This window comes from Moschus berezovskii, chromosome 11, assembly GCF_049115385.1.
Source record: "Moschus berezovskii isolate FMDL1 chromosome 11, NW_MosBer_1.0, whole genome shotgun sequence".
NCBI classification, from domain to species: domain Eukaryota; kingdom Metazoa; phylum Chordata; class Mammalia; order Artiodactyla; family Moschidae; genus Moschus; species Moschus berezovskii.
In genome coordinates, this window is record NC_142470.1 from 19,029,249 (window position 1) to 19,052,073 (window position 22,825).

Here is a 22,825-nt window from a genome sequence, read left to right on the forward strand (position 1 = left end):
CCTGGGGCAGATTCATTCAATGTATGGCAAAACCAACCAATAAAGTAATTAGCCTCCAATAAAAAAAAAAAATCAAAGGTGGTCAGGCCGCCATCGCGGATGGCACTGTCGCCATGTGTCAGAGCGTCAGCTCTTTTAACAGAGCCGGGCCCGAGCAGAGGTTTCCTCAGGCCCGCCAGGCTCGTCAACCTGAGGAGGAACCATCACAAGGCAGCGCGGCGAGGGAAGGCGGCCGGGGCCGTGAGGACTCGCGAGCTCCCGCGCCGAGACTCCCCAAGTGCTCACGGGAGGGGCCTGCTCAGGGGTCTCACAGCAAAAACCTGGAAGCTGAGGTCTCCGCTCCTCGTCTCTGCACAGCAGACAGATCTTCACTTTCCCACAGAAGCACGGAGAATGATTTATAAGAAAACTTATAAAGTACTGGAGCTTCTCAAACTGCAACCAAGCCTGTCAAACGACTGCTCCGTGTCCTCACAGGGAAGGATCCAAACACCCCAAACGGTGCTGCCGGGACCCTGGACAAGACGGGGCAGCGTCTCTGGACAGCTGCTGGTTGCCATCTGTGCTGTGGCAACAGCCTGAAAATGCTCATGCCGCAGCTTCACTCAGAAGTCCTAGACAAGCCCAGCTAAACAGTCGCTGGTGCTTAGAAAGTAAAGAATTCCTCAGAAATCACACACTAGAACAAAACAGCCACACAAAAAATACCATTTTTTAAAATTTAGTCTTTTAACAAGATATGCTTTCCTAGAGGTAACACCAAAAATGTCATTAGAAACAGGTCAGAGTTTTTTAAGAATAAATTTTATCTTTTCAAAACAGCTCTATGGTTGGAGGTACCCAAGTTTAACAAAATGTTTCAATTACTTAAAAACTGGTGACTTACCACACAATGGACCAGAATGCTGAAAGGAATCCAGAATATCAAGGAGAAAACCAGGACGGAACCGACGATGTTGTCTGCTAGAAACTTCCCTGTGAACAGTTCCAAACAGTGAATGTCCTGAGCAAGGACTCAAGAAGTCGAAAAGCAGCGTTCTTAGAGTATCATCAGGTGTTGGGGCATAGACTGCCAGCGGGGTACCGCGACGGAGCTGGCACTGAGAGGCCGGACTCATGCCACCCACGCGAGACCCGAGCACCTCCCCACACACGGGCGCTCTCCCCAGAAAGGCCCAACGCACTTGTGGAGGAGACGTCACATCACAGGGGGGCCCACCAGTCCCCGGAGGGACGCCGGAGGGGGCTCCTGCTGGAGGAGGCTCCTACTAGGAACGATGCTTGCCAAGACAGCGCTGCTGCTGTCTGGCCACTGTGGTTATTTCTGGGACTAAATTATGCACCCTAGAAGACACAGTGTGCATCCTCACTTCTGGAAAATCTGAGACCCACTTGTAAATAAATGATTCTCGCATCAAGCAGGACTCTGGCTATCTACAGCTTGCAGTGTACAATCTGATGCATTCTCATGCTGTCAAGAGTTCATTTCCAGTAAAGCAGTCTGTACTTTCTCTTCCCTTGTCTGAAAATCTGTGTATCCATGCTATACAGGTGCAGACCTCTAAGTCCTTTTTTTTTTTCTTAGCCAACAAAGTCATTTCAGAATGTAAGTGGTGACTATTTTTCATCCTCTGTTGAAGGACTGGTAGTCGCTCAATTGTGTCTGGCTCTTTGTGACCCCAGGGACTATAGCCCACCAGGCTGCCCTGTCCATGGGATGCTCCAGGCAAGAAACTGGAGTGGGTTGCCATTTCCTTCTCCAGGGAATCCTCCCAACCCAGGGACTGAACCTGGGTCTCCTGCATCACAGGATGATTCTTTACCCACTGAGCCACCAGGGAAGCCCATTGCAGGACTCGGGCATATCAATCTGAAACCACACTTTCTAACGTTGTCAGGGAAGTCAGCTCAGTTCTAAGCAGCCTCCCACCCAGGGAAACCACGTACCAAAAGTATTGATGCTCAGCTTGTCAATGAACTCCCAGAAACGCTCGATGACATCCTGCACTCGCTTCTCACATTTGCCCTGAGAACAAAAAACGTCAGGTGTCACTTCGAAGGCCATGCATGTAGAAGGAGCGTGGCTTCCTTCATGTTAAAACACATCACTAACGTGGAAAGGGACCCACTGAAACCACACGGCCAAGAGACCCACCCGTGACACACTGAAACGGGGACCTAAAGTCCATTTTCATAAGTGAATTTAGAGTCACCAGAAGACAAACTCGAAAAAACCAGTCTGTTAAAGATGGGCCAATTCCAGTAAAGACTGCACTGATCACACACACACACACAACCAGACAGTCTGCAGAAGCCTCCCAAGCCCCGAGCAACCCTCTTCTGTGACTGTGCCAGGACAGTCGTGTTTCTGTGAGGAGCACAAGCATCTGATGAAGGCTGGTCAGGCCGCCAGCGGGTCGTTCCTACCTACTCTGTACCCATTTCAAGGTCAGAGCCCACAGTTCTGCAGCGTGAGTTTTACAATTAGCCTAGAAAACCAAGTAAGTGGGAAGTGAAGTCGTGTCCAAGTCTTTGCAATCCCATGGACTGTAGCCTACCAGGCTCCTCTGTCCATGGGATTTTTCCAGGCAAGAGTATGTAAGTGGGACTCACTGCACGAAAGCAACCAGCTTTAGCATGAAGCCCCCAGAGCCTGTGCGGTCTCCTGAAACACCCACGGAACCTACCTGGACTCTCACACGAGGACAGTGGTCAGACGTGGAACCATCTGTGTTCTGATTTCCTTCCATTTGCAAAGCCAAGCATTTACAAAACAAAAAACTTCATATGAATAAATACTGTACATAAATACTCACATTCATGTCACAGAAGCCTACTGTACAGGGCTTGCCCTTCCTCAAAAATAAGTTCTTCTGTTCGGCGTCGACGTAGGGCAGGCAGCGGCCCGAGGGGTCCCTGCAGCACACCTTGCACGAGTTGTCGGTTTCTGAAACGGATCAGAGCCTCATATACGTGCAGTCCTCTGCTACCCTGACTCTGCTGGGCCAAGGGTGGGGTCGGGCTGGCAAGCAAGGGCCACCTCTGCCCCTCCTGCCTTGGACACGCACTCACCATTACACGCACAGGACTCCAGCCTCTGTTCGCGCTCACAGAAGGGCACGCACTTGCCGTCCTTACACTTGCCGAGATCCAGGCACACAGTGTCATCGGCGGCGTTTCCGGGAGGCGGGCACTCGCTGCTGTTACCTGCAGTGCGGTGCACACAGTCACCATGAGTTACCCGGACCTGCTCCATCGGGAGTTGGGGAGCACCGTGCCAAGCACTACGCTGCCCAGTGTCCACTCAGCCCCGCGGCCTTGCCTCCATCAGGACCTACACATTCCAGGTATCCTCCTTTCACCTCTTCGCAGTGAAACAAAACATGCGTATGAAAGAATATGTATATAAAACAGATCCCGACTACTGCCACTAATAAAAGATGCCTGTGAGCCCTGACTTGACCACACACTCCCCAAGAGGGCCTCCTGCCCACAGCCCTCCCCAGCCCACACGGCCACCACCACGGCCACCCTTCTTCACCTTCTTCCAGTCCTCTCACCTCAGAACCTTAACGCACGCTGCTCAGTCCCCAGGGGGTTCCTGTCTCCCTCTTTCAGGAGGCCAGGCTGGCCTTCCTCACCCTTTACATTTTCTCTCAAGTGTCTCCTCCCCCAGACAACCTGAGGACCCCAGCTCCGCTGGAGGCCCCTCACCCCATCAGGCCCCATCACTACACGCTGCTGCTCCCCGCCACAGCACAGCTTACGGTGTGCACCTATCTGTGGTTCTTTCCTGTTTCTGACCACCAGACTGGTAAGCACTATAAGAGCAAAAACCAAATCTACTAATCAATCAATGTATGCCCAATCCTGTCACACTGTAGGTAAACCATAGATGTTTCTTGAAATAATCAATGATTCTTAAGGACAAAGAAAAGCCACCCAAAACTGTTAAATTCAGGAGAATGGGGGAAACGAGTGACTCATTCTGGAAAATGAGAAGCACAAGCAGTTAAAAGTCAGCGTTAGAAGAGAAAAACGACTGTATGAAGACACACAGGCCTGGCCTTTCAAGTGAAGAATGAAAGTGAAAGTCGTTCAGTGTCCAGCTCTTTGCGACCCCATGGGTTATACAGTCCATGGAATTCTCCAGGCCAGAATACTGGAGTGGGTAGCCTTTCCTCCCTTCTCCAGGGGATCTTCCCAACCCAGGGATTAAACCCAGGTCTCCCACACTGCAGGCATATGCTTCACCAGCTGAGCCACCAGGGAAAGCCCCCAAGTGAATCAAAAGAATTCAGACTTAAAGATCTGTGAACTTAAAGGACTCTGCCCTTTTCCCCACAGAAGCAGACTTTCATTAACTACCTAACGCAAATGACACACTTAGGCTGTTAACCGTTGCCTCTGATCTTATAAAAATGTGTCACACATGCTGAGCATTCAAAGTGTCAACAAGACTGTCTTACAGACAACTCACCCCCACTGAAAGCAAGCTCTGGAAAAAGGACAGCAAGTTCAGTGCAGGTTTATGCTCTGTACTGTCACCATATTTATGTCATGCTGCTCTCAGCAGATCCAAACAAAAATGCTTTTGTTGAACATCTGCTCTTAAAAGATTAAAATCAGAGCATGAAGATGCACAGGAAAATAATTAAGAACACAGCATCACCTATTCAGCACAGTCTTCCAAGTGGAGCAGGCACCAGGGTCCCCCAGGGGATGCCGTGATAGAGCACTGGGATCTGTCCACAGAGTGGCTGGTGCAGGAGGCCCAGGAAGGGGCTGGAGCATTTCTAACAGGAGCCCAGGTGATGCTGCTGCTACTTCATATAAATACCATGGGAACAAAAGTCTCTTTGATAAGAAAATCTTTTTTCAAATTGTTTTACACGTATTTAAAAATAAAGCACCTTCCTGAAACTGTTTTGTTATTACAGTAAAGACTAACACTGAGCACAGCCAGAAAGTGTTTTTTAAAGGTTGACTGAGATATCCAGGCTCCTGACACTAATGTGACACTGACAGATCGCAGAAAGTTAGAATCATGAGTAACATAAAATGCACATTTAAAACCTGAAGGAAGAATCAAAGTAAGATAAAACTTCACATTCACTAGGATGGCTGTGATCAGAAAGACGGGGGAATTCCCTGGCAGTCCAATAGTCAAGACCACACTTCCACTGCAGGGGGCACACGTCTGATCCCTGATCGGGGAACTAAGATCTTGCATGCTGTGCAGAGCGACCAAAAATATAAGACAAATAATAACAAGCATTGGTGAGGATTTGTAGAAATTGGAACCTTCACACATGCTGGTGGGAATGTAAAATGGTGCAGTCACTTTGGAAAACAGCCTGGTAGTTCTTCAAAGGATTAAACAGATGTACCACAGGACCCAGCAATTCTACAGCTGGATATAGACAGACAGACAGACAGACACACACGAGAAATAAAAACCTAAGTCTACACAAAAACTTGCTCACAACTCTGCATAGTAGCATTACTCACAGCAGCCAAAAAGCAGCAACAATCCAAAATCCATCAATTGATGAATGAATAAGAAAATGTGATATATCCATACAATGGAATATTATTCAGCAATAAAAATAAACGAAGGACTGATTCATGCTACAACATGGATAAATCTTGAAAACATTCTGAATGCAGCACACATATTGTATGATTCCATTTATAGGAAACATCCAGATTAGGCAAATCCATTGACACAGAAAGTAGAGCAGTGGCTGGCTGGAGCTGGGAGGATGAGGAGATTCAAAATGATAGCTAAAGGGTCTGGGTTTCTCTCTGAGGCAATGAAAACTGACTGGTAGGTGGATGCACAAACATGAATATAGACACCACTGAACTTACACTTCAAGTGGACAGGTGGTATGATATGCTTATTATCTCTCAATAAGTCTGTTACAGAAATCAAGCCAAGCAGCCAAAGGATATATAATTTAAAAATATTAAAAAATTTAAAAATATTAAAAAATTAAAAAATATAAGGAGGGATAGATACACCAGACAAATAAGGACACCATGACCACACAGGTAGAAAACTGAATATTAAACAATTTAAAAGAGCATATGCATAACTGTTTCACTCTGCTGTGTGCCTGGAACTAACACAACACTGTAAATCAACTGTACTCCAATAAAAATTTCAAAAATTAAAAAAAAAAAAATTAAATCACAAGAGTCAGACAGGAGCATTACACAGTGATGAAGGAATAGCAAGACCAAGAAGATGTGGAGAACATGCACCTGATAATACAGCTTGGAGATTTTTGAAAGGAGTAACCGACAGAACTACAGGGAATACTGACAATCAATACAATCTTACAACTGGCTGCAGACAGATTAAAGCCCTAAAGGTGAGAGAGAAAATTATGAAGCTAACAGAACCAACTGTGGAAAATATCTTTGTAATGATCCACAACTCAAAAAATACACACACACACAAACAAAATGGCAGATTTGAGTCAAGTGAAAGGTTTCTGTTCCAAAAGGACAACAGATAGGAGGAAGGCATATGCAGTATTTAGATAGATTATCATGAAAGAACTCCTCCAAATCAATAATAGCAAAAATTAAACCCAGTTTTTATAAATGGACCAAATAAATGAACTAATTATGCGCAGAAATCTAAATAGCTAACAAATATAGAGATGTTCAAGAAAAATGTAAATAAGGAGAAGAAATCACTTTACACTCAGACTGGCAAAAAAGAGCTACATAATACAGTGTGTTGACAAGGACATCAGAATACAGGAACCTGGATGCCCCACAGGGGCACTGACTAACCCATACTGCTGTTCCAGAGACCACTGGAGTGCCACTCCCCACGACTAGGCAATTCCATGCTTCCCTATGCACCCAGGAAGCCCTCATGGCTCCCAAAGGAGATGCGTGAGGATGCCCAGTGTAGTCCTGCAGGCAGCATTAGGAGAGAAATCCTAGCGGCTATTGCTTGGTGAACAGATAAGCAAACACAGTATATCACAGTAAATCACTGGAAACCCAGCAAGGGCCCAAAACAATGAACGAGACACACTCAGAAATACAAAGCAATAGAAAACACAACACATGGCATTGAGTTTTCAAAAAAGATCTAATGTAGAGTATCATTTGGCACATTAAAAACACATGTAGAGAGTTCCCTGGTAGTCCAGTAGCTAAGACTCTGCTCCACTGCAGGGGGCCACAAATTCGATCCCTGGTCAGGAAACTAGAACCCACATGCTGCAACTAAGACCCAGTGCAGCCAAATAAATATTTTTTTTTAAATGTACAGAAAATAACGGGCTTCCCAGGTGGCTCAGTGGTAAAGACTCTGCTTGCCAATGCAGGAGACGCAGAGATGCAGGTTCAATCCCTGGATCGGGACGATCCCCTGGAGAAGGAAATGGCAACCCACTCGAGTGACCCTGCCTGGGAAATTCCATGGTCAGAGGAGCCTGGCGGGCTATAGTCCATGGGGTCACAAAGAGTTGTACAAACAACTTAGCAACTCAACAACAACAGCAACAAAAAATAACACTATCTCAAGGACATACACCTATCCAGGCAAATATCAAAGACACTAAAGCTGATGCCTATGAGGGAAAGGAGAATGGAAGTGAATGATCGCAGGTCTTACAGTGACCAATGCAAAGCGTGCTGCGATCAACTCAACTCTGTCCGTGAGGTCAAAGGTTAGTCATCTGAATGAAACACAACTCTGCTTTCAAACGCAGGCAAAACATCTGAACAAATTATCTTAAGAGAACTACCAGGAGGACATACCTGTACAGTAAGACACGCCTTTGCAAGTAGCGTTAATGGCCTCCTGGCATTTCTTCTGGGCCGTCTCGAACTGACAGTTTTTACAGCAAGGACTGTTCCTATCACTGCAGAGGAAAAGCACACAGTCCAAGTCAACGGCCAGCTTCACAGCACAGACTACGGTCATGCCACAGGGCTCCAAGAAGGCAGGGCAGAGTCTCCTGGCTGAGGCTACCCACTGCTGCACAGACTCCCAGGAGCTGGCACCACTGGACACCACCTCGCCCTTCCTGATGCAGACATGGGCAGCAGAGTGGTCCACAGTGACTCATCTTTAAAACACCTTGGTGTCCCTGGTTTTCGTTCACTTAATACATTTTTTTTTTAAGGGACTTTTTTTAAAAAGGGACTTCCCTGGTGGTCCAGTGACCTCCCAATGCAGGGTGCATCAGTTTTCGATCCTTGGTCAGGGAACTAAGATCCCTCAGGCCGCATGACCCAGCCAAAAATTAAAGCAAAAAAACAAAAACAAAAACCAACTCCACAAGGCAATCAGTAGTCGAGAAACTAGGCAGCCTGGTCAGTATCTACAGTGTTAATATGCACTGTATACAGTTAAATCTGTCACTCACCATAAATTAAAGTTACGCCCTCTACTTGTAAGCCAGGCACGGGACATTAAAAATGGAAATATAAGACTTCTAACTTGTAACCTGTAACAAGTTAGAGGCTTGCAACTAAACCTCCCTCCACATTTGGTTTCTGTGATTCAACAGCATTCTTCAACGCTATTCTACAGCACAGATGCACAGTAATGAGTTTATATCCCAGGACTGCTGTTATCAAAGAATGCGGCCATAAACCTCCTTGCTGAGTCATCTTTGCATATCTTTGCTGCCTTAGGATTCTCTGTACTTCGGCATCACTACAGCGGAGAGGATGCAAGACCAAGAATTTGTCATGGAATGTCAAACTGCTTTCCAGAAAACATTTTTCTTGTTGTACTGGGGTAGACACACACTTTCACAGGCCCTCTAATGATTCTAAAGGCCCTGTGTTTTCAGCTCACGGCTTTGGGGATCCCTCGTTAGGCATCCGAACACCTGCCATGCCACACCCCTCACCTGCACTGCACACCCGGCCTCAGCGTGCAGTCGCTGTTGCAGCAAGTGTCGTTGTTGAGGTACATAATGCCGGGGTCGCACTCCTCACCCTCGTCCACCCTGGAGTTCCCGCACACTTTGTTGCTGCGTTCTTGGAAACACTCCTGGGACTTGCTTTCAATGGTCTTATAGATGGACTGTTTACTGCAGTTTGAAAACATCTTAAGAGAAAAAAGGCCACACAGGACCCAAGATAACATAAACATTCAGGTAGTGTTTGTGCTTATTCTCCAGGGACAAACTTGAACACAAAATCCACAACCAGAACCAGCTTGAAGGCTTATTAGGTTCACTGTTGCCTTTAAACGCCATTTGCACGGCACCTTCCTCTGCAGGAGGCTAGAAACATTATTTGAGTTTGGTGAAGAGTCTAAAATTCTTCACAGGAAAGTAAGCTACACAAATGCTGAGACCAAACACCACCAGTCGGGCATGAGCGGAGAGTCACCAGACTAAGCCACTTCGGGCTCAAGAGTGGCCCCACTGCGGGGACACTGAGAACCGGGCAGACCCCTGTCTTCCTAGATACAATGAATCAAGCCTACAGAACATGTCCGCTCTGATTTCCTGAATTTACATCAGTCATCCATGTTTAAAGTGTTTTAACAGCTGAGTTTAGTAAAAGGTGTGATACTACATATATACGTGTGTGTGTGTGTGTGTGCATAGTCTATTAAAAGATTAAATTCCAAATTATTACCTAAACGTCTTCCTGGGTTCCCAAGATCTTAAGTTTGAGTTGCTACAGCTGACCCCTAGCTTGTCCACTTGATATGCAAAACCACAGAAATGAACTACATTTGGGCATTTTTCCTGATGCTCTAAAATAGAGTCCAGTTCCCAAACAATTTGAAAATATCAAGAAAAGTGGAACAAGATTTGGGTAAAACTCCGCCTCAGTACTTTTAGAGGTTGGGCCTCCACAGTCTGCAAATGACTACAAAGGCTTCATCTGCCACCCAGACAAGCGCCATGAGACCCCTGAGGAACAGAGAGCATAAGACTCTCATGAGACAGTATAAAACATACACTTTGTCTCTGGCCACAGCTCCTGGCATAGAGTTCCTGAAACCTCCATAATTTCCTAGGTAATAGGAGTGTCTTTTGTTGTAATAAGCAGGCTCCAAGTGGGCTCCTGAGTGGGCACTGGTCATCAGAAAGACCAAGCCATGATTAGAAGCTTGGAATTTTCAGCCCCACTTTCCATTCTCTTGCAAAAAGGAAAAAGGACCAGAGAGATGTCTATGAAGACTTTCAGTTCAGACTCTACGAGTGAGTCACAGCCACTCTCAGGAAGTCACTGAAGCTGTTTCCCATGTCCCAAGTCAACGAGTGTCGAGTATTCTAGACACCTTCAACAGAATATGATCTCTCTACTTACTTGACAAAGTAAATATTATTTACTGGATACCAGGTACCCTGAATGAGCACTGGAGACAGAGCTGTAAACCGGAAAGGCAAGGCCCCTACCCACAGGACACTTACATCTGGCAAATTACATATTTTGTTGCAAAAATTTATTAAAACATGCAAACTGTGAAGCAATGTGAGCTAATATGAATGATACGCCTGTAAATGAAAGAAAATTTTAACTGAAAGTCTAAGTCCACCAGACCCTGCAAACTAGGACTCCAGTGCAAGGCATTAAGTAATTAATTTTCCATATAGCTCAAAGCAACACAGGATTAACCCTGACAACACACAGTCCAAATGAGCAGATTTAGATGGACCATGTTTCACGGTACTTGGTAACGTGCAAGTCCATCCCTAGCTGCTGTTGTTCAGTCACTCAGTCATGTCTGACTCTTTGTGACCCCATGGACTGTAGCGCGAATGGAAAGCTTTTCTGGGCTCTCATTATCATTCAGCATCATCTCTTTCCCTAATCACATAAAAAAAAAAAGCGCCAGAAGACACGTACCTTATTGTTCTCATGGTCACCGCTCACAGCTATGGGGTACATGACATACTTCCCTCCCTGGTCCTCATTTGGGGCACATTCTGCCAGACCATCTGGGTCGTGCTCTGCTCCAAAGTTGTGCCCCAATTCGTGAGTTGTAACGAGGTCAGCTTCCTGAAGGATCACGCAGGGAAAACATTACTTCCTAACACCTAACCATCTCCTGCTGTGGCCAGTTGGGCTCTGCTCTCTTAAATGGGACCTGATCAGTCAGATTCAGATCAACAACAGAGCAACAGCTGAACTATGACTTCTTCTATCAGTTACAGAAATTAAATGGAATATTTAAGATTGGACTGAATACTCTTTAGTAGTATTATAGTATTTAGTAGTATTAAATCAATGTAAAAAATATAAATTAAAAGATAGAACGAGGAACCAAACACTGGCCATTCCAAAACTACCTGGCACTGATAAACCAAAGAGCTTATAACCAATCACCCAAGCCCCCCGCCCCTCACTCAGTCACACTCCCGTTACATCTAAGTGTGATGGGAAGGTTAAAACTAGACTACTAAAGAACAGCAAAACAATGTTCCTTATCCCAGTGACTGAATTCTTGTCCAATGACAATCTCAATGACCTAGAGGATATTGTTTAGAATCCAGCTGAAGGGTTGTACTGAACCTATCAGATCACCAGAGGATTTCTATCTGAATAGAACGGTAAATTTAGCCAGTAAAGCTAAAAATTTTTCCATATTTAACTGCATAAAATAACAATTTACTGATTTTTTTCCCCCCTGAGATGGGAGGGGGGGGGGAAATCACTCCATGGACATGAAAAAAATCTGTACATATTTTACAAGACACTGTATTTTTTTAAAAAACAAAGATCCCAATTCTGAAACCAATGTGTTGAAGATTTCCAACTGTTAACATTAAAATGGTAGTAAAGAAAACTTTGCATTTTTAGCAAAAAAGTATTCAAATCCCAAAGGTGCAATATGGGGAAGTAATTCCATACTATGCTTTGGAAAAATTCATTAGTGGATTCTCTAATCCACTTCAAAAAAAACCAGACTAACACTTTAAAAAACATGTAAATAACTTATTTTTTTGTTCCATGTGTCTTAAACAATAGAAAAACTCTGGAAGACATGTCATGATATCAAACCACTGATGACACTGTCTAATGCCAAAAAGGTAAAGGAGCATCATAAAAACAATTTTGGAAATTAAAGTTCCCAAAAACTGCTTATCATATTTTCTTCTTTCATCCCATTTCACTTTTTTTTTTAATTTACCAAAGTCCATAATTTATATTAGGTCTGCTCTTTGTGTTATACTTTCTCTGGGTTTTGGCAAACACATTATGTCTTTTTCTTTTTTAAAAAAATTATTTTTGATGTGGACTATTTTTAAAGTCTTTATTGAATTTTTTTACAATATTACTTGTTTTATGTTTTGTTTTTTTGGCCATGGGATATGTGGGATCTTAGCTTCCTGACAAGGGACTGAACCTGTTGAACCTGCTCCCCCTGCACTGGAAGGCAGAATCTTAACCACTGGACTGTCAGAGAAGTCCCCACATAATGTTTTATATCCATCATTAAAGTATACAGAACAGTTTCAACACCCAAGAAAATCCTCTGTACTCTACCTACTCATCCCTCCCTCCACTCTTGGCAACCACTCATCATTTTATTGCCCCCATGGCTTTGCCTTTTACAGAATGTCATATAGATGGAATCAAACAGATTGACTTCTTCTACTTAATAATATATTGACTCTTTGGGCCAGACAATTATTTGTGTGCTTGTGGGGAGGTGGTGGTGCTGTCTTGTATATTATAGGCGGTTTAGCAGCATCCCTGGCCTCTAAAAAAATAAAATAATATACATTTATGGTTCCTCCACGTTTTTATTAGTTGATAGCTCTTTTTCAAAGTGCTTAATAGTATTCCATTATCTGGATGTACCAGTTTGTTTATCCATTCATCTACAGAAAGACATCTTGGTTGCTTCCAAGTCTTGGAAGTCTTCTATTAGTCTTCACTAATAAAGCTGTTATAAACATCCACAGGCATGTTTCTGTGAGGACTCCTTTGACTAAATACTAAGGGTGCTGGGTCCAATGTAACACCAGAGTATGTTTATTTTTCTGAGACACTGCCACACTGTCTTCCTAAGCGATTGGAGTAATACCATTTTGCATTCCCACCAGCAATGTATGAGAATTTATGTTGTTCCACATCCTCACTAGCATTTGGTATTATCACTACTTTGGATATTAGCAATTCTATTAGTTTTATAACAGGCTCTCCTTGTTTTGATTTGCAATTGCCTAATAATATACAGTGTTGAGCATCTTTTCATTATGCTTATTTGCCAATCTTCTTTGGTGAGGTATTTATTAAGATCTTTGGCCTATTTTAAAATTGGGTTGCTCATTTTTTTGAGTTTTCAGTATACTCCTTATGTTCTGGATAGCAGTCCTTTATCGGGAGCTGCAGATGAAGGGCTCCAGAAAAGATGTCGTTAGGAAAAACAATAATCCCAACCGGTCTCAAAAGAAGTTTGACAGCTGACAATATTTTCTTCTTTATACTTTTCATATTTGTCACTAAAAACATACATCTGTTTAGACAGAGACGAAGAACAGTATGCATTACTTTTTAAAAAGATATCTACATAAATATGTAACTGCTGAGGTCCCACTACAATAAACTCAAAATCTACTCTTTTAAAAATTGAAGAACACTTAAAATAAAATAAAAATTGAAGAACGTACCTTTGTAAGGATGGTTTTACCGTAATTTTTTGTGCTGGTCAAACCACTATTCAAATAGATATTTTTCTTTCCAATTGGACTGTAATAAGCTACAGGAAAAAAGAAACAAATGGCTTGTTCAATAATTATAATAACACAATTATATTATAATCCAATCACCTTGCTATTCCCACATATGTCATACAACAAATGGAAAACTTACCCTTTGGACAAACACCTCCATGACTGTTCGCTCTGGGAGAACCAACATAAGCTAAGCCAAGGGTTCCCATATCAAAATCTTGGTACGTGAAAAGATGTGCCAGGCAGACTTTAGATGCTTCTTCAGCAATATCAAAACTAAATTGCTTTTAAAAAAACAAAGTGCTCTTAATTAGATTAACAGTTACATCAGACTAAGATGATTCAACTGCATATTCCAGAATACTACCATACTGTACAATTGCATTTTTTTACATTTTTTTAAACCAAAGTATAGTTGATAGACATAAATTACAGATGTACAATATAGTAATTTATCTTTTAAAGGCTATACTCCATTTATAGTTGTTACGAAATACTGGCTATATTCCTGTGTTGTACAGTATATCCTTGAAGCTTATTTTATACGTAACAGTTTGCACCTCTTCATCCCCACCCCTATATTGCCCTTTCCCTCTCCCCACTGGTAGCCACTAATTCGTTCTCTGTATCTGTGCGTATTTGTTGCCACATCCACTAGTTTGCTGTATTTATGGATTGCATATATAAATGGTATCACAGAGTGTCCTTCTCTAACTTATTTACTTATCATAAGACCCTACACATCCATCCCTGTTGTTGCAGATAGCAAAATTCCATTCTTTTTCATGGCTAAGCAGTATTACACAGATAGAGCAGTCTATGGATCTCAAACTGATAATAGCCTTAATTCCACTCAAGCTTTGAAAATCTGACTTCACTTGAGTCTTTGTGAGACTCTTACCGGAGAATCCAGATGAGCCACACTGTGCATGGACTAAGCCTAGAAACCATCAGATAAACAAAGTGCTGTTTTAAGCTGCTATATTTGTGGTAATCAGTTACAGCAGCCATGGGAAACTAACACATTAACAACACAGTAGAAGATAAACGCTATCACTTCACAGAAGGCCACTTTACAATGAAGCAAAGGTATAGACAGTGTGTGTGTTAGTCACTCAGTCATGTCCGACTCTTTGCAACCCCTGGACTGTAGCCCACCAGGCTCCTCTGTCCATGAAATTCTCCAGGTAAGAATATTGGAGTGGGTTGCCATTTCCCTCTCTAGGGGAATCTTCCCAACCCAGGGATCGAACCTGTGTCTCCTGCATTGCAGGCGGGTGCTTTACCATCTGAGCTACTAGGGAAGCCCATAGACAGAGACCCGGGGACAAAAACGATAAATCGTATCTTGTCAAGACAAGAATCCATATGGCATACAGTATTTATGTTATTCTTAGTTACCAGAATAAAAACAGACAAATTAAAAATTTCCCAGAGTACTTTCAGATTACACCTTTACCATCTAATACATTTTCATACCATATGGTAGTTACTGACCTCAGAGCTCTACTAATAAGCTTCAAAGAGACCTGAACTAACAAAATCATGTATAAGAAATTTATTCAGAATAAGGTGGGTATCCATTTATTTCCTAAAGCCCCATTACTTCATTAGATTTGCAGAGATTTTACCATTAAGAAGCATTGCTTTCTAGCAATTTTCACTTTCGGTTCTGTCCACCTTGCTGTCTGCCCAGCGACAGAGGAAGAGGTCACCGCTGGATCAGCTGGGGTGTGCTGACCCTGGTGCTCACCACCTCTAAGACACCCCTCATTAACACAGACATGACCCGTATTTTTAGAAATCACAGGATGGTGTTAAACAGTATCACACTCAGGGCTCCATGACCCACCTCTAGCAACATCTTCACATCCCAAGCATCTTTCTCTTCATTTGGGTAACTTTTTGCCATATTGAAGTGCCTTTCACCAGGTTTCACCACTTGTGGAGACTTGAGAATGCGAATCTATACTTAAAGAGAGAAAATACTTAGAACACTTCAGAAAAGTTCACAAGACTAAAATAAAAATGCATTGTTTCAACTAAAAAAGACCATTGACCATTCTTAAAAAAAAAAAAGTTTTAGAGTCAAAATTCCATAAAATTCTTCAGTTCTAATATCCAATGATTAAAAACAAACTGAGAAGCAAAACGGTATGAAAAATACGAAGAATGATTTATAAACTTATAAGTGTACTCCTTTTTATTTCTTTAGTTGGAAAAAATAAAAATCTAGGTTCCATGAGCCTAAAATCATTTATTCCAGTGATTCAGAGATGAGAATAAGATGTACAGCTCTGCACACCCCAGACACATGAGTAAAAAAAAAAAAAAGTTTTTCCTTATACATACAGTGCAAATTCATAATAATCCTACTTCAAAAAAAAAAAAAGATGCTGGTTTTTCTCCAAAGGCTAATGCAGAAAGGACCAAAGTCATGCTCAGCTCACTGTTTCTGGTACCTCTTCCAGATCTGCCTGCCTACAGAGGGGAATACTGCAGTCTGTTCCCCCTCCATGTGGTAAACTCACTGGGGTGGGCTCTGAAGCTCTGGTGCTGGGTGATCAAGATCCATTCTTGGATGAACTAGGTGGGAGACCACTGTGACTGAACATCTAAACCACATTCTCCAACCCACCTATCATCATTAAATAAGCTGGTATTTTAATCTCCTACCACATCTAGTTTTTTTCAAACTGGTTCCAAATTCCTGAAGCAAAAAAGCAGCTTTATTTATTGGTCTGCTAAAATTCAAATATGCTGCAGCTATTTTAAACAAGTGAAACACCTTTATTGTATCATAATGGGGTAATCATCAACATATTCATGAAATGAAAAAGCAAGGTGCAAAAGAGTACAACATACCACACATAGACAAACACATGCTATACATGCATAAAGTATCTCTGGGAAGATATGGATGAAACTAGCGACACGGATGTCTCTGGGGAAAGGAACTGGTTTGACAATGGGTAGCTGAGGAGACTTACTTTTCACTGGCTTTTGTACCATGTGTATATATTACCTATTCAAATAAAAACTTTAAAAAGGAAATGCAAAAGAGTAAAAGAAAATGGAAAAGGGAAAAATAATTCTTAGTTTTATACAAGTACTACAAAAGTGTAACATTTACTAAAAGTATGATTTCAAAAGCTTTTTTCTTTTTATTCTCTAAATTCTACATTACAGAATCTGTAGTATGGCTACTTTAGTACAAACAACCTGAAAAAAAAGAATTTCCTTAATTTACAAGTCAAAATGTCTGCCCAAAGTAATAACCAATTTCAGAATACTTTAACAAGTCTTATCAACTTGGGACAATTTTTACTATGTGATATAATGAGGAAGACATTAATACATCAATGCTGGACATCATTAACAGACAGGAACTCAGAAGATTCTTAGGAAAAGAGACCTAATGGTTCTATATGTATAAATGCCTTGAAAACGTACACACAGCATTTTTGAGTGAATTTTCTAAGGCTTCAACAATATGTTAGAATTCTAACTAAAGACATGAAGCATAATCAAAAGTAAAGCAACACAGAAGAAAAAAGGCCATGAATCCAGAAAAAAAGAAAGATCTTAGTAGCATAAGAAGGTTTCCTGCCTAAAACAAACCTAACTACAGAATATTTCATAATTGATAAATAGTATCAAAACATTTAAGTTTATCAGATAAAAATCACTGTCATATCAGAATATTAATTCATGATTAAAGTAAAATTTTGGGCTGTTAATACAAGTGACAAATATTTATACCATGCAACTTAGTTGAGCATTATACCATTGATAAATACCTGTTCTATCTGTATTCCATAACCTTTAAAACCTGCATTGTCCCATGAAGTGTTTCGATAGATGTCATCAACTCTGTCAATTAGCTCTATCTGTGTGTATAAAAAGAGAGTAAGAGAAAGACATGTTTTTTACCGTTCTTTGCAGTCTAAGTTCTTCAAGGACTAAAAAAAAAAAATCAATTTAAATAGCAAGTAAAAAAAACTGACATTAGGATGTTACTCTTAACATTGACGGTTCTATCAAAGAAATTATTCCTAGCCTCAAACTTAAAATGTTACCAGAATAAAGCAGTTGCACAATTTCAGGTAATCAACTGCATAAAGAATGGAAATATCAAATAATGGGTTTTTTAAAAACTGCCACTCAACTATGGAAATCAAAGTTAATAGTCAATTTACCTAAAATAGCCCAGAGAAGTACTCTGTCCACTCTATCTCTTGCCACATACTCCAAAAAAAGAAAAAAAAAACCCTTCAGAAAGTAGTAAGGAGCAGTGACACATACCACCAACACTATCCCAGACCCTCCCCAGGCAAAGTTCAGCACCCAAGCACGAGGTAGAAACGGGAATGAGGTCTCACCATGTCTCCTCTCTCCTGTCCTCTGACAGGGGGGAGAGGTAGAGTACAGAGATCACTGAGGGAGGGGGGACAGTATAATAGCCAAGTATGATGCAAACTACAGTAGAAACAAGATACTCATTAACCTATCTTTTCTTTAAGAGAAGACTTAACTGTTCAAACTGGGTAAATGAGGTTTGTTCTGGCAACTGCAAAGCATGTTACAGGTCTAAGAAATTGTTCTTTGCTTACGGTAACTCTAAGACCAAGAAATGCAATTTCTGGGAATTCCATGTGGTCCAGTGTTTAGGACCCTGCCTGCCAATGCAAGGGACACGGGTTCAGTCCCTGGTTTTGGAAGATCCCACATGCCGCACAGTAACTAAGCCTGCATGCCACAATTATTGAAGCCCGAATGCTCTAGACCCTGCAAGTCGAAACTAGAGAAAGTCCACACTCAGCAACAAAGACTTAGAGCAGCCAAAAAAAAAAGAGAAATGTAATTTCTAAGACCAGACCTTACATTATATTCATACTCCTGGTGTAATGAACAAAGAAGTAAACTAAGAGCTCCTAAAACAAAACCCACACTAAGAAAAGAAGCCTCTCAAGAAAGAATACCTGGGCTTCCCTGGTAGCTTGGTGGTAAAGAATCTGCCTGCCAATGCAGGAGACACAGGTTCAATGTCTGATCCAGGAAGATCCCACATGCCATGGAGCAACTGAGCCCTACACCTGAGCACCCAACTGTTGAATCTATGCTCCCCGACAAGAGAAGCCATAGCAATGAGAAGCCCAAGCATCCCAACAGGAGAGTAAACTCCACTTGCTGCAACTAAAGAAAAGCCCATACAGCAACCAAGACCCAGCACAGCCAATAAATTAATTTTAAAAAAGAAAGAGTTTCTTACTTAGGAACAAGGCCTATAGTGACTTCACACACTACTCCTACTACCCTCGTAATAAAATTACTTGACATGGAGGGCAAGGGAAAGAAGGGCACAAAAAACACACAGTATGGGACCAGCAAGGCGAGGAGAAAGACGGCTTTGCTGAACTGGGCTCTGCAGCACTACAGAATGAATAACCACATTCTCTTTCACTCCCTCAGTGTCATTTCAGTCCCCGCCAAGTGATCACGAGGGATGAGGTCAGGCTGACAAAAAATGTCAATGAAATATGATTCCCTTGACTTTTAAAATTACAATAGTAAATGCTTAAAAATCCAGCACCAGTGGTTCTGTAATCTTGCCTTCAAATCTTTGCCCTACAGTTATGACACTAAAGTTCCATTTATTTCACCCAATTACAGTCTAACGATTAGATATTTTACATGATACAAACCAAGTGACCAATTCCTCTGATATACACATATAAGCAAAAATAATACACATCAGTTCATACAAATACTTTTTTCCCCCACTCTGGCGAATACATCCATATGTGCCACCAACAGGACCACTGTCATTACAATAGTACTGTTTTCACAGAGTTCAGTTCTATAAAGAGAGGAGATCTATGTCATGAACTTTCCTTAAACACAATATGCATAAAAATTCTGATGTAGAAAAGCCTAGTTGAAAGGTAAAATGGTCTTCAAAAATTTGAAAATAGCATCTAACAACTAACAATAATCAAGCTACATTATTGTTTAAATAATGTTAAGAACCTCAGGTGACAGATCTCAAATATTCTAGGAAATCACAAAGCATCTGAAAAGATCTCATTTCATTACATTTCAAATCACATCTGTCCTCTCTGAAATGGCACTTGCCCACCTCAGGAACTTTCCTGCCCATTACATCCTCCAATGTCAAATACTCACCAAGTAGTTGGTAGTTGTACTCTCTTCCCCTCTGCCCATATATTTGTAAAAGCGATGATCTGCTACCACCAATAATTTACACGTGTTCTTCAAGGGATTAGGGTCAGCTCGTCTCTTCACCCGATGAACAAGCTCTAATATGAATTTGGATGCACTATTAAATCAAAATTCACCAAAACAAGGAGTTTTTTTATAGCAAATTTTTAAATCTAGCATATTTTTGAAACAAATATTATTTGAGCTCAGTATCCTTAACAATAACTTGAATAAGAAAAATTTGGAGAAAGAAAAGTGAAAATTAAGAATGAGGTTTTCAAACTGTAGAATTCAAGGGACTTCCCTGGCATTCCAGTGGTAAAGACTCTGCACTGCCACTGCAAGGGGCGCGGGATCGATCCCTGGTTGAGGAACTAAGATCCCAAATGCCTTGTGGCGCTACCAAAAAAATAGTAATAATAAAAAAGTTTAAAAAAAATTGTAGAATTCAAAAAAAAGGAAAAGTGTGAAAGTACTTCACAGAATAAAATAACCACCTATCTATTGCTCAACTATGGAGGTGTCATTTTCTTCTAGAAGAAGTCTACAAATTAACTAAAGTTAACAGTAAAAATATCCAGATGATCAACATTAAAAAATTAGTGAGGGGACTTCCCTGGCAGTGCAGCAGTTAAGACTCCGCACTTCCCATGTAGGAGATGCAGGTTTGATCCCCAGGCAGAGAATTAGGATCCCACCTGCCACTTGGCATGGCCAGAAAAAATTTAAAAATAAAATAAAACTTGATCTTTAAATAAAACAACAATGAATGGGTTCGGTTCAGTTCAGTCGCTCAGTCGTGCCCAACTCTCCGTGACCCCATGAATCACAGCACGCCAGGCCTCCCTGTCCATCACCAACTCCTGGAGTTCACTCAAACTCATGTCCACAGAGTCGGTGATGCCATCCAGCCATCTCATTCTCTGTCGTCCCCTTCTCCTCCCGCCCCCAACCCTTCCTAGCATCAGAGTCTTTTCCAGTGAGTCAATTCGTCACATGAGGTGGCCAAAGTATTAGAGTTTCAGCTTTAGCATAGACGATCTTTAAAACACTCTAAATTCATCTGTCCCAGGGTTGCTAATCTTCTTCTTTTAAACAAAACATATCCCTCTTGTTACCAACTGATTTCTTATAAATGTATCTGAAGATTGTTTTTTCACCGTACTATTCTGTCATTTCTAAATACCTGCTAATGAAAATGTTTTTTCTCAGGTTATTCAATTTCCCCTTTCCCTGATCTTTTTTCTAGTGTTTTCAATTATTATTGGCAAAAAAAAAAATGTAACTTAAGAAGTTTCTGAACAATACTGTTTCCTGTCTATAGCCATGCCACCCTGAACATACCTGATCTCTCCTGAACAAAACGATTTTCAAGCCAAAATTAATACTATAGTTACTTGATAATCACGTTCTTTTTTTTTTTAAACAACTAACAACCACCCCTATTGAAGACAGCTGTTATGGTTGCTTTTTATTTGAAATATATGTTTTTCATCTTACCATCAGGCGGCTCGCTGTCTACCAGCCCTTTTGGAAGCAACTCTTCATTATCCACCTTTATATAACCGCACACTTTTGGAGACTGCAAACGTGAAACATTCTTGATATCTTCAGATTTATAAACTAACATTCTTTTGTCTTTAGTATCATTAATTAGTCTCCAAAGTGGCTAAAATAGAAAACAAATATAACTGAGATGGAAAATATAAAAATGCCTATTAAATTCTTGTAACATCCTTTGCCTATTTTTAGATATCAGAAACATTCGTTTCCAGGTTAAGTAAACTGACTAGTCAAGACCAAGTTCTTCTCTGTAAGCACACTGGTCTCATCAGAATTAGACAGCTCATACAAAAACCGATAATGTGTCTGTGTATCTGTGCATCCATGTATCTTCATAGCCATCATGGAAATGAAAATCAAAACCTGAAGGACACCATATCCTCAAGGATAGCTGTAATCAAAAAGACATATAACAACAAGTATTGGCAAGGAGGTGGAGAACCCTTAGAGAAACCCTCATCTACTGCTCGTGAGAATGGAATATGAAATATAAAATGCAGTAAACGTAAAATGCTGAGGATGTAAACTGTGGTCACTACGGAAAACAGTGCAGCAGTTTCATAAAAAGTTAAAAAAGGAGTTATCATATGACCCAACAATTTCATTCCTAGTATATTACATACCCAAGAGCAATGAAAATTTATGCTAACATAAAAACTGGTTCAAAAATGTTCATAGCAGGATTAGTCATAATAGCCGAACAGTAGACACAATGCAAATGTCCAAATGATGAATCAATAAGCAAAATGTGGTATATCTAAATAATGGAATATTATTTGGTAATAAAAAGAAATGGTGTACTTGACACATGCTATAACATGAATGAACATCAAAAATATTCTAAATGAAAGTAGCCAGACACCAAAAGATCACATGTTGTGTGATTCCATTTATATGAGTTGACCAAGCAAATCTAAAGAAACAAAAAGACAAATATAAACAGACAGAGAGTACATTAGTGATTTTCTAGAGCTGGCAGACTTGGGGGTGGGAAGCAGATAGTGGACTTCTAAGTAAGTAATAAACCACTTGATCAACTTAAAAACTACTAATCTCATGCTAAAGTTCTTCAACAAACCTGATGAGTTTACTTTTAAGTGACCATTTCACAGGAAAATGTTAATTATGATCATTTTTGTACTTGGTGAAACAGAGAGGAATGAATGAAAACAGAATTCCTAACTGTCCCAAAGGGAATTACTTGGAAAAGTGAGGAATCTGAGAAAATTTAACTTGGATCTTAGGGCTTCCCTGGTGGCTCAGAGATAAAGAATCTTCCTGCAATTCAGGAGACCACCTATGATGCAGGAGACATGGGTTCAAGCCCTGGGTCAGAAGATCCCCTGGAGAAG

The 22,825-nt window shown here is 41.2% G+C and overlaps 1 protein-coding gene across 3 annotated transcripts in view; it reads right to left on the bottom strand.

Moving 5' to 3' along the window:
• The window catches only part of ADAM17 (ADAM metallopeptidase domain 17), a 43,120-nt gene that overhangs the window by 3,805 nt on the left and 16,490 nt on the right, over window positions 1-22,825 (bottom strand). The window contains exons 5-17 of one of the 3 annotated variants that reach the window (XM_055399320.2): window positions 21,411-21,579; window positions 19,875-20,008; window positions 17,489-17,578; window positions 15,541-15,654; window positions 13,828-13,972; window positions 13,626-13,714; window positions 10,855-11,007; window positions 8,895-9,094; window positions 7,792-7,895; window positions 3,073-3,207; window positions 2,817-2,947; window positions 1,948-2,026; window positions 887-975 (exon numbers count right to left, since the gene is read on the bottom strand). In XM_055399320.2, the coding sequence (XP_055255295.1) occupies window positions 887-975; window positions 1,948-2,026; window positions 2,817-2,947; window positions 3,073-3,207; window positions 7,792-7,895; window positions 8,895-9,094; window positions 10,855-11,007; window positions 13,626-13,714; window positions 13,828-13,972; window positions 15,541-15,654; window positions 17,489-17,578; window positions 19,875-20,008; window positions 21,411-21,579 (1,632 nt within the window). Of the gene's footprint in view, window positions 1-886; window positions 976-1,947; window positions 2,027-2,816; window positions 2,948-3,072; window positions 3,208-7,791; window positions 7,896-8,894; window positions 9,095-10,854; window positions 11,008-13,625; window positions 13,715-13,827; window positions 13,973-15,540; window positions 15,660-17,488; window positions 17,579-19,874; window positions 20,029-21,410; window positions 21,580-22,825 lie in introns of those variants that run through there. The other 2 variants (XM_088841180.1, XM_088841181.1) reach the window with 2 other exon arrangements.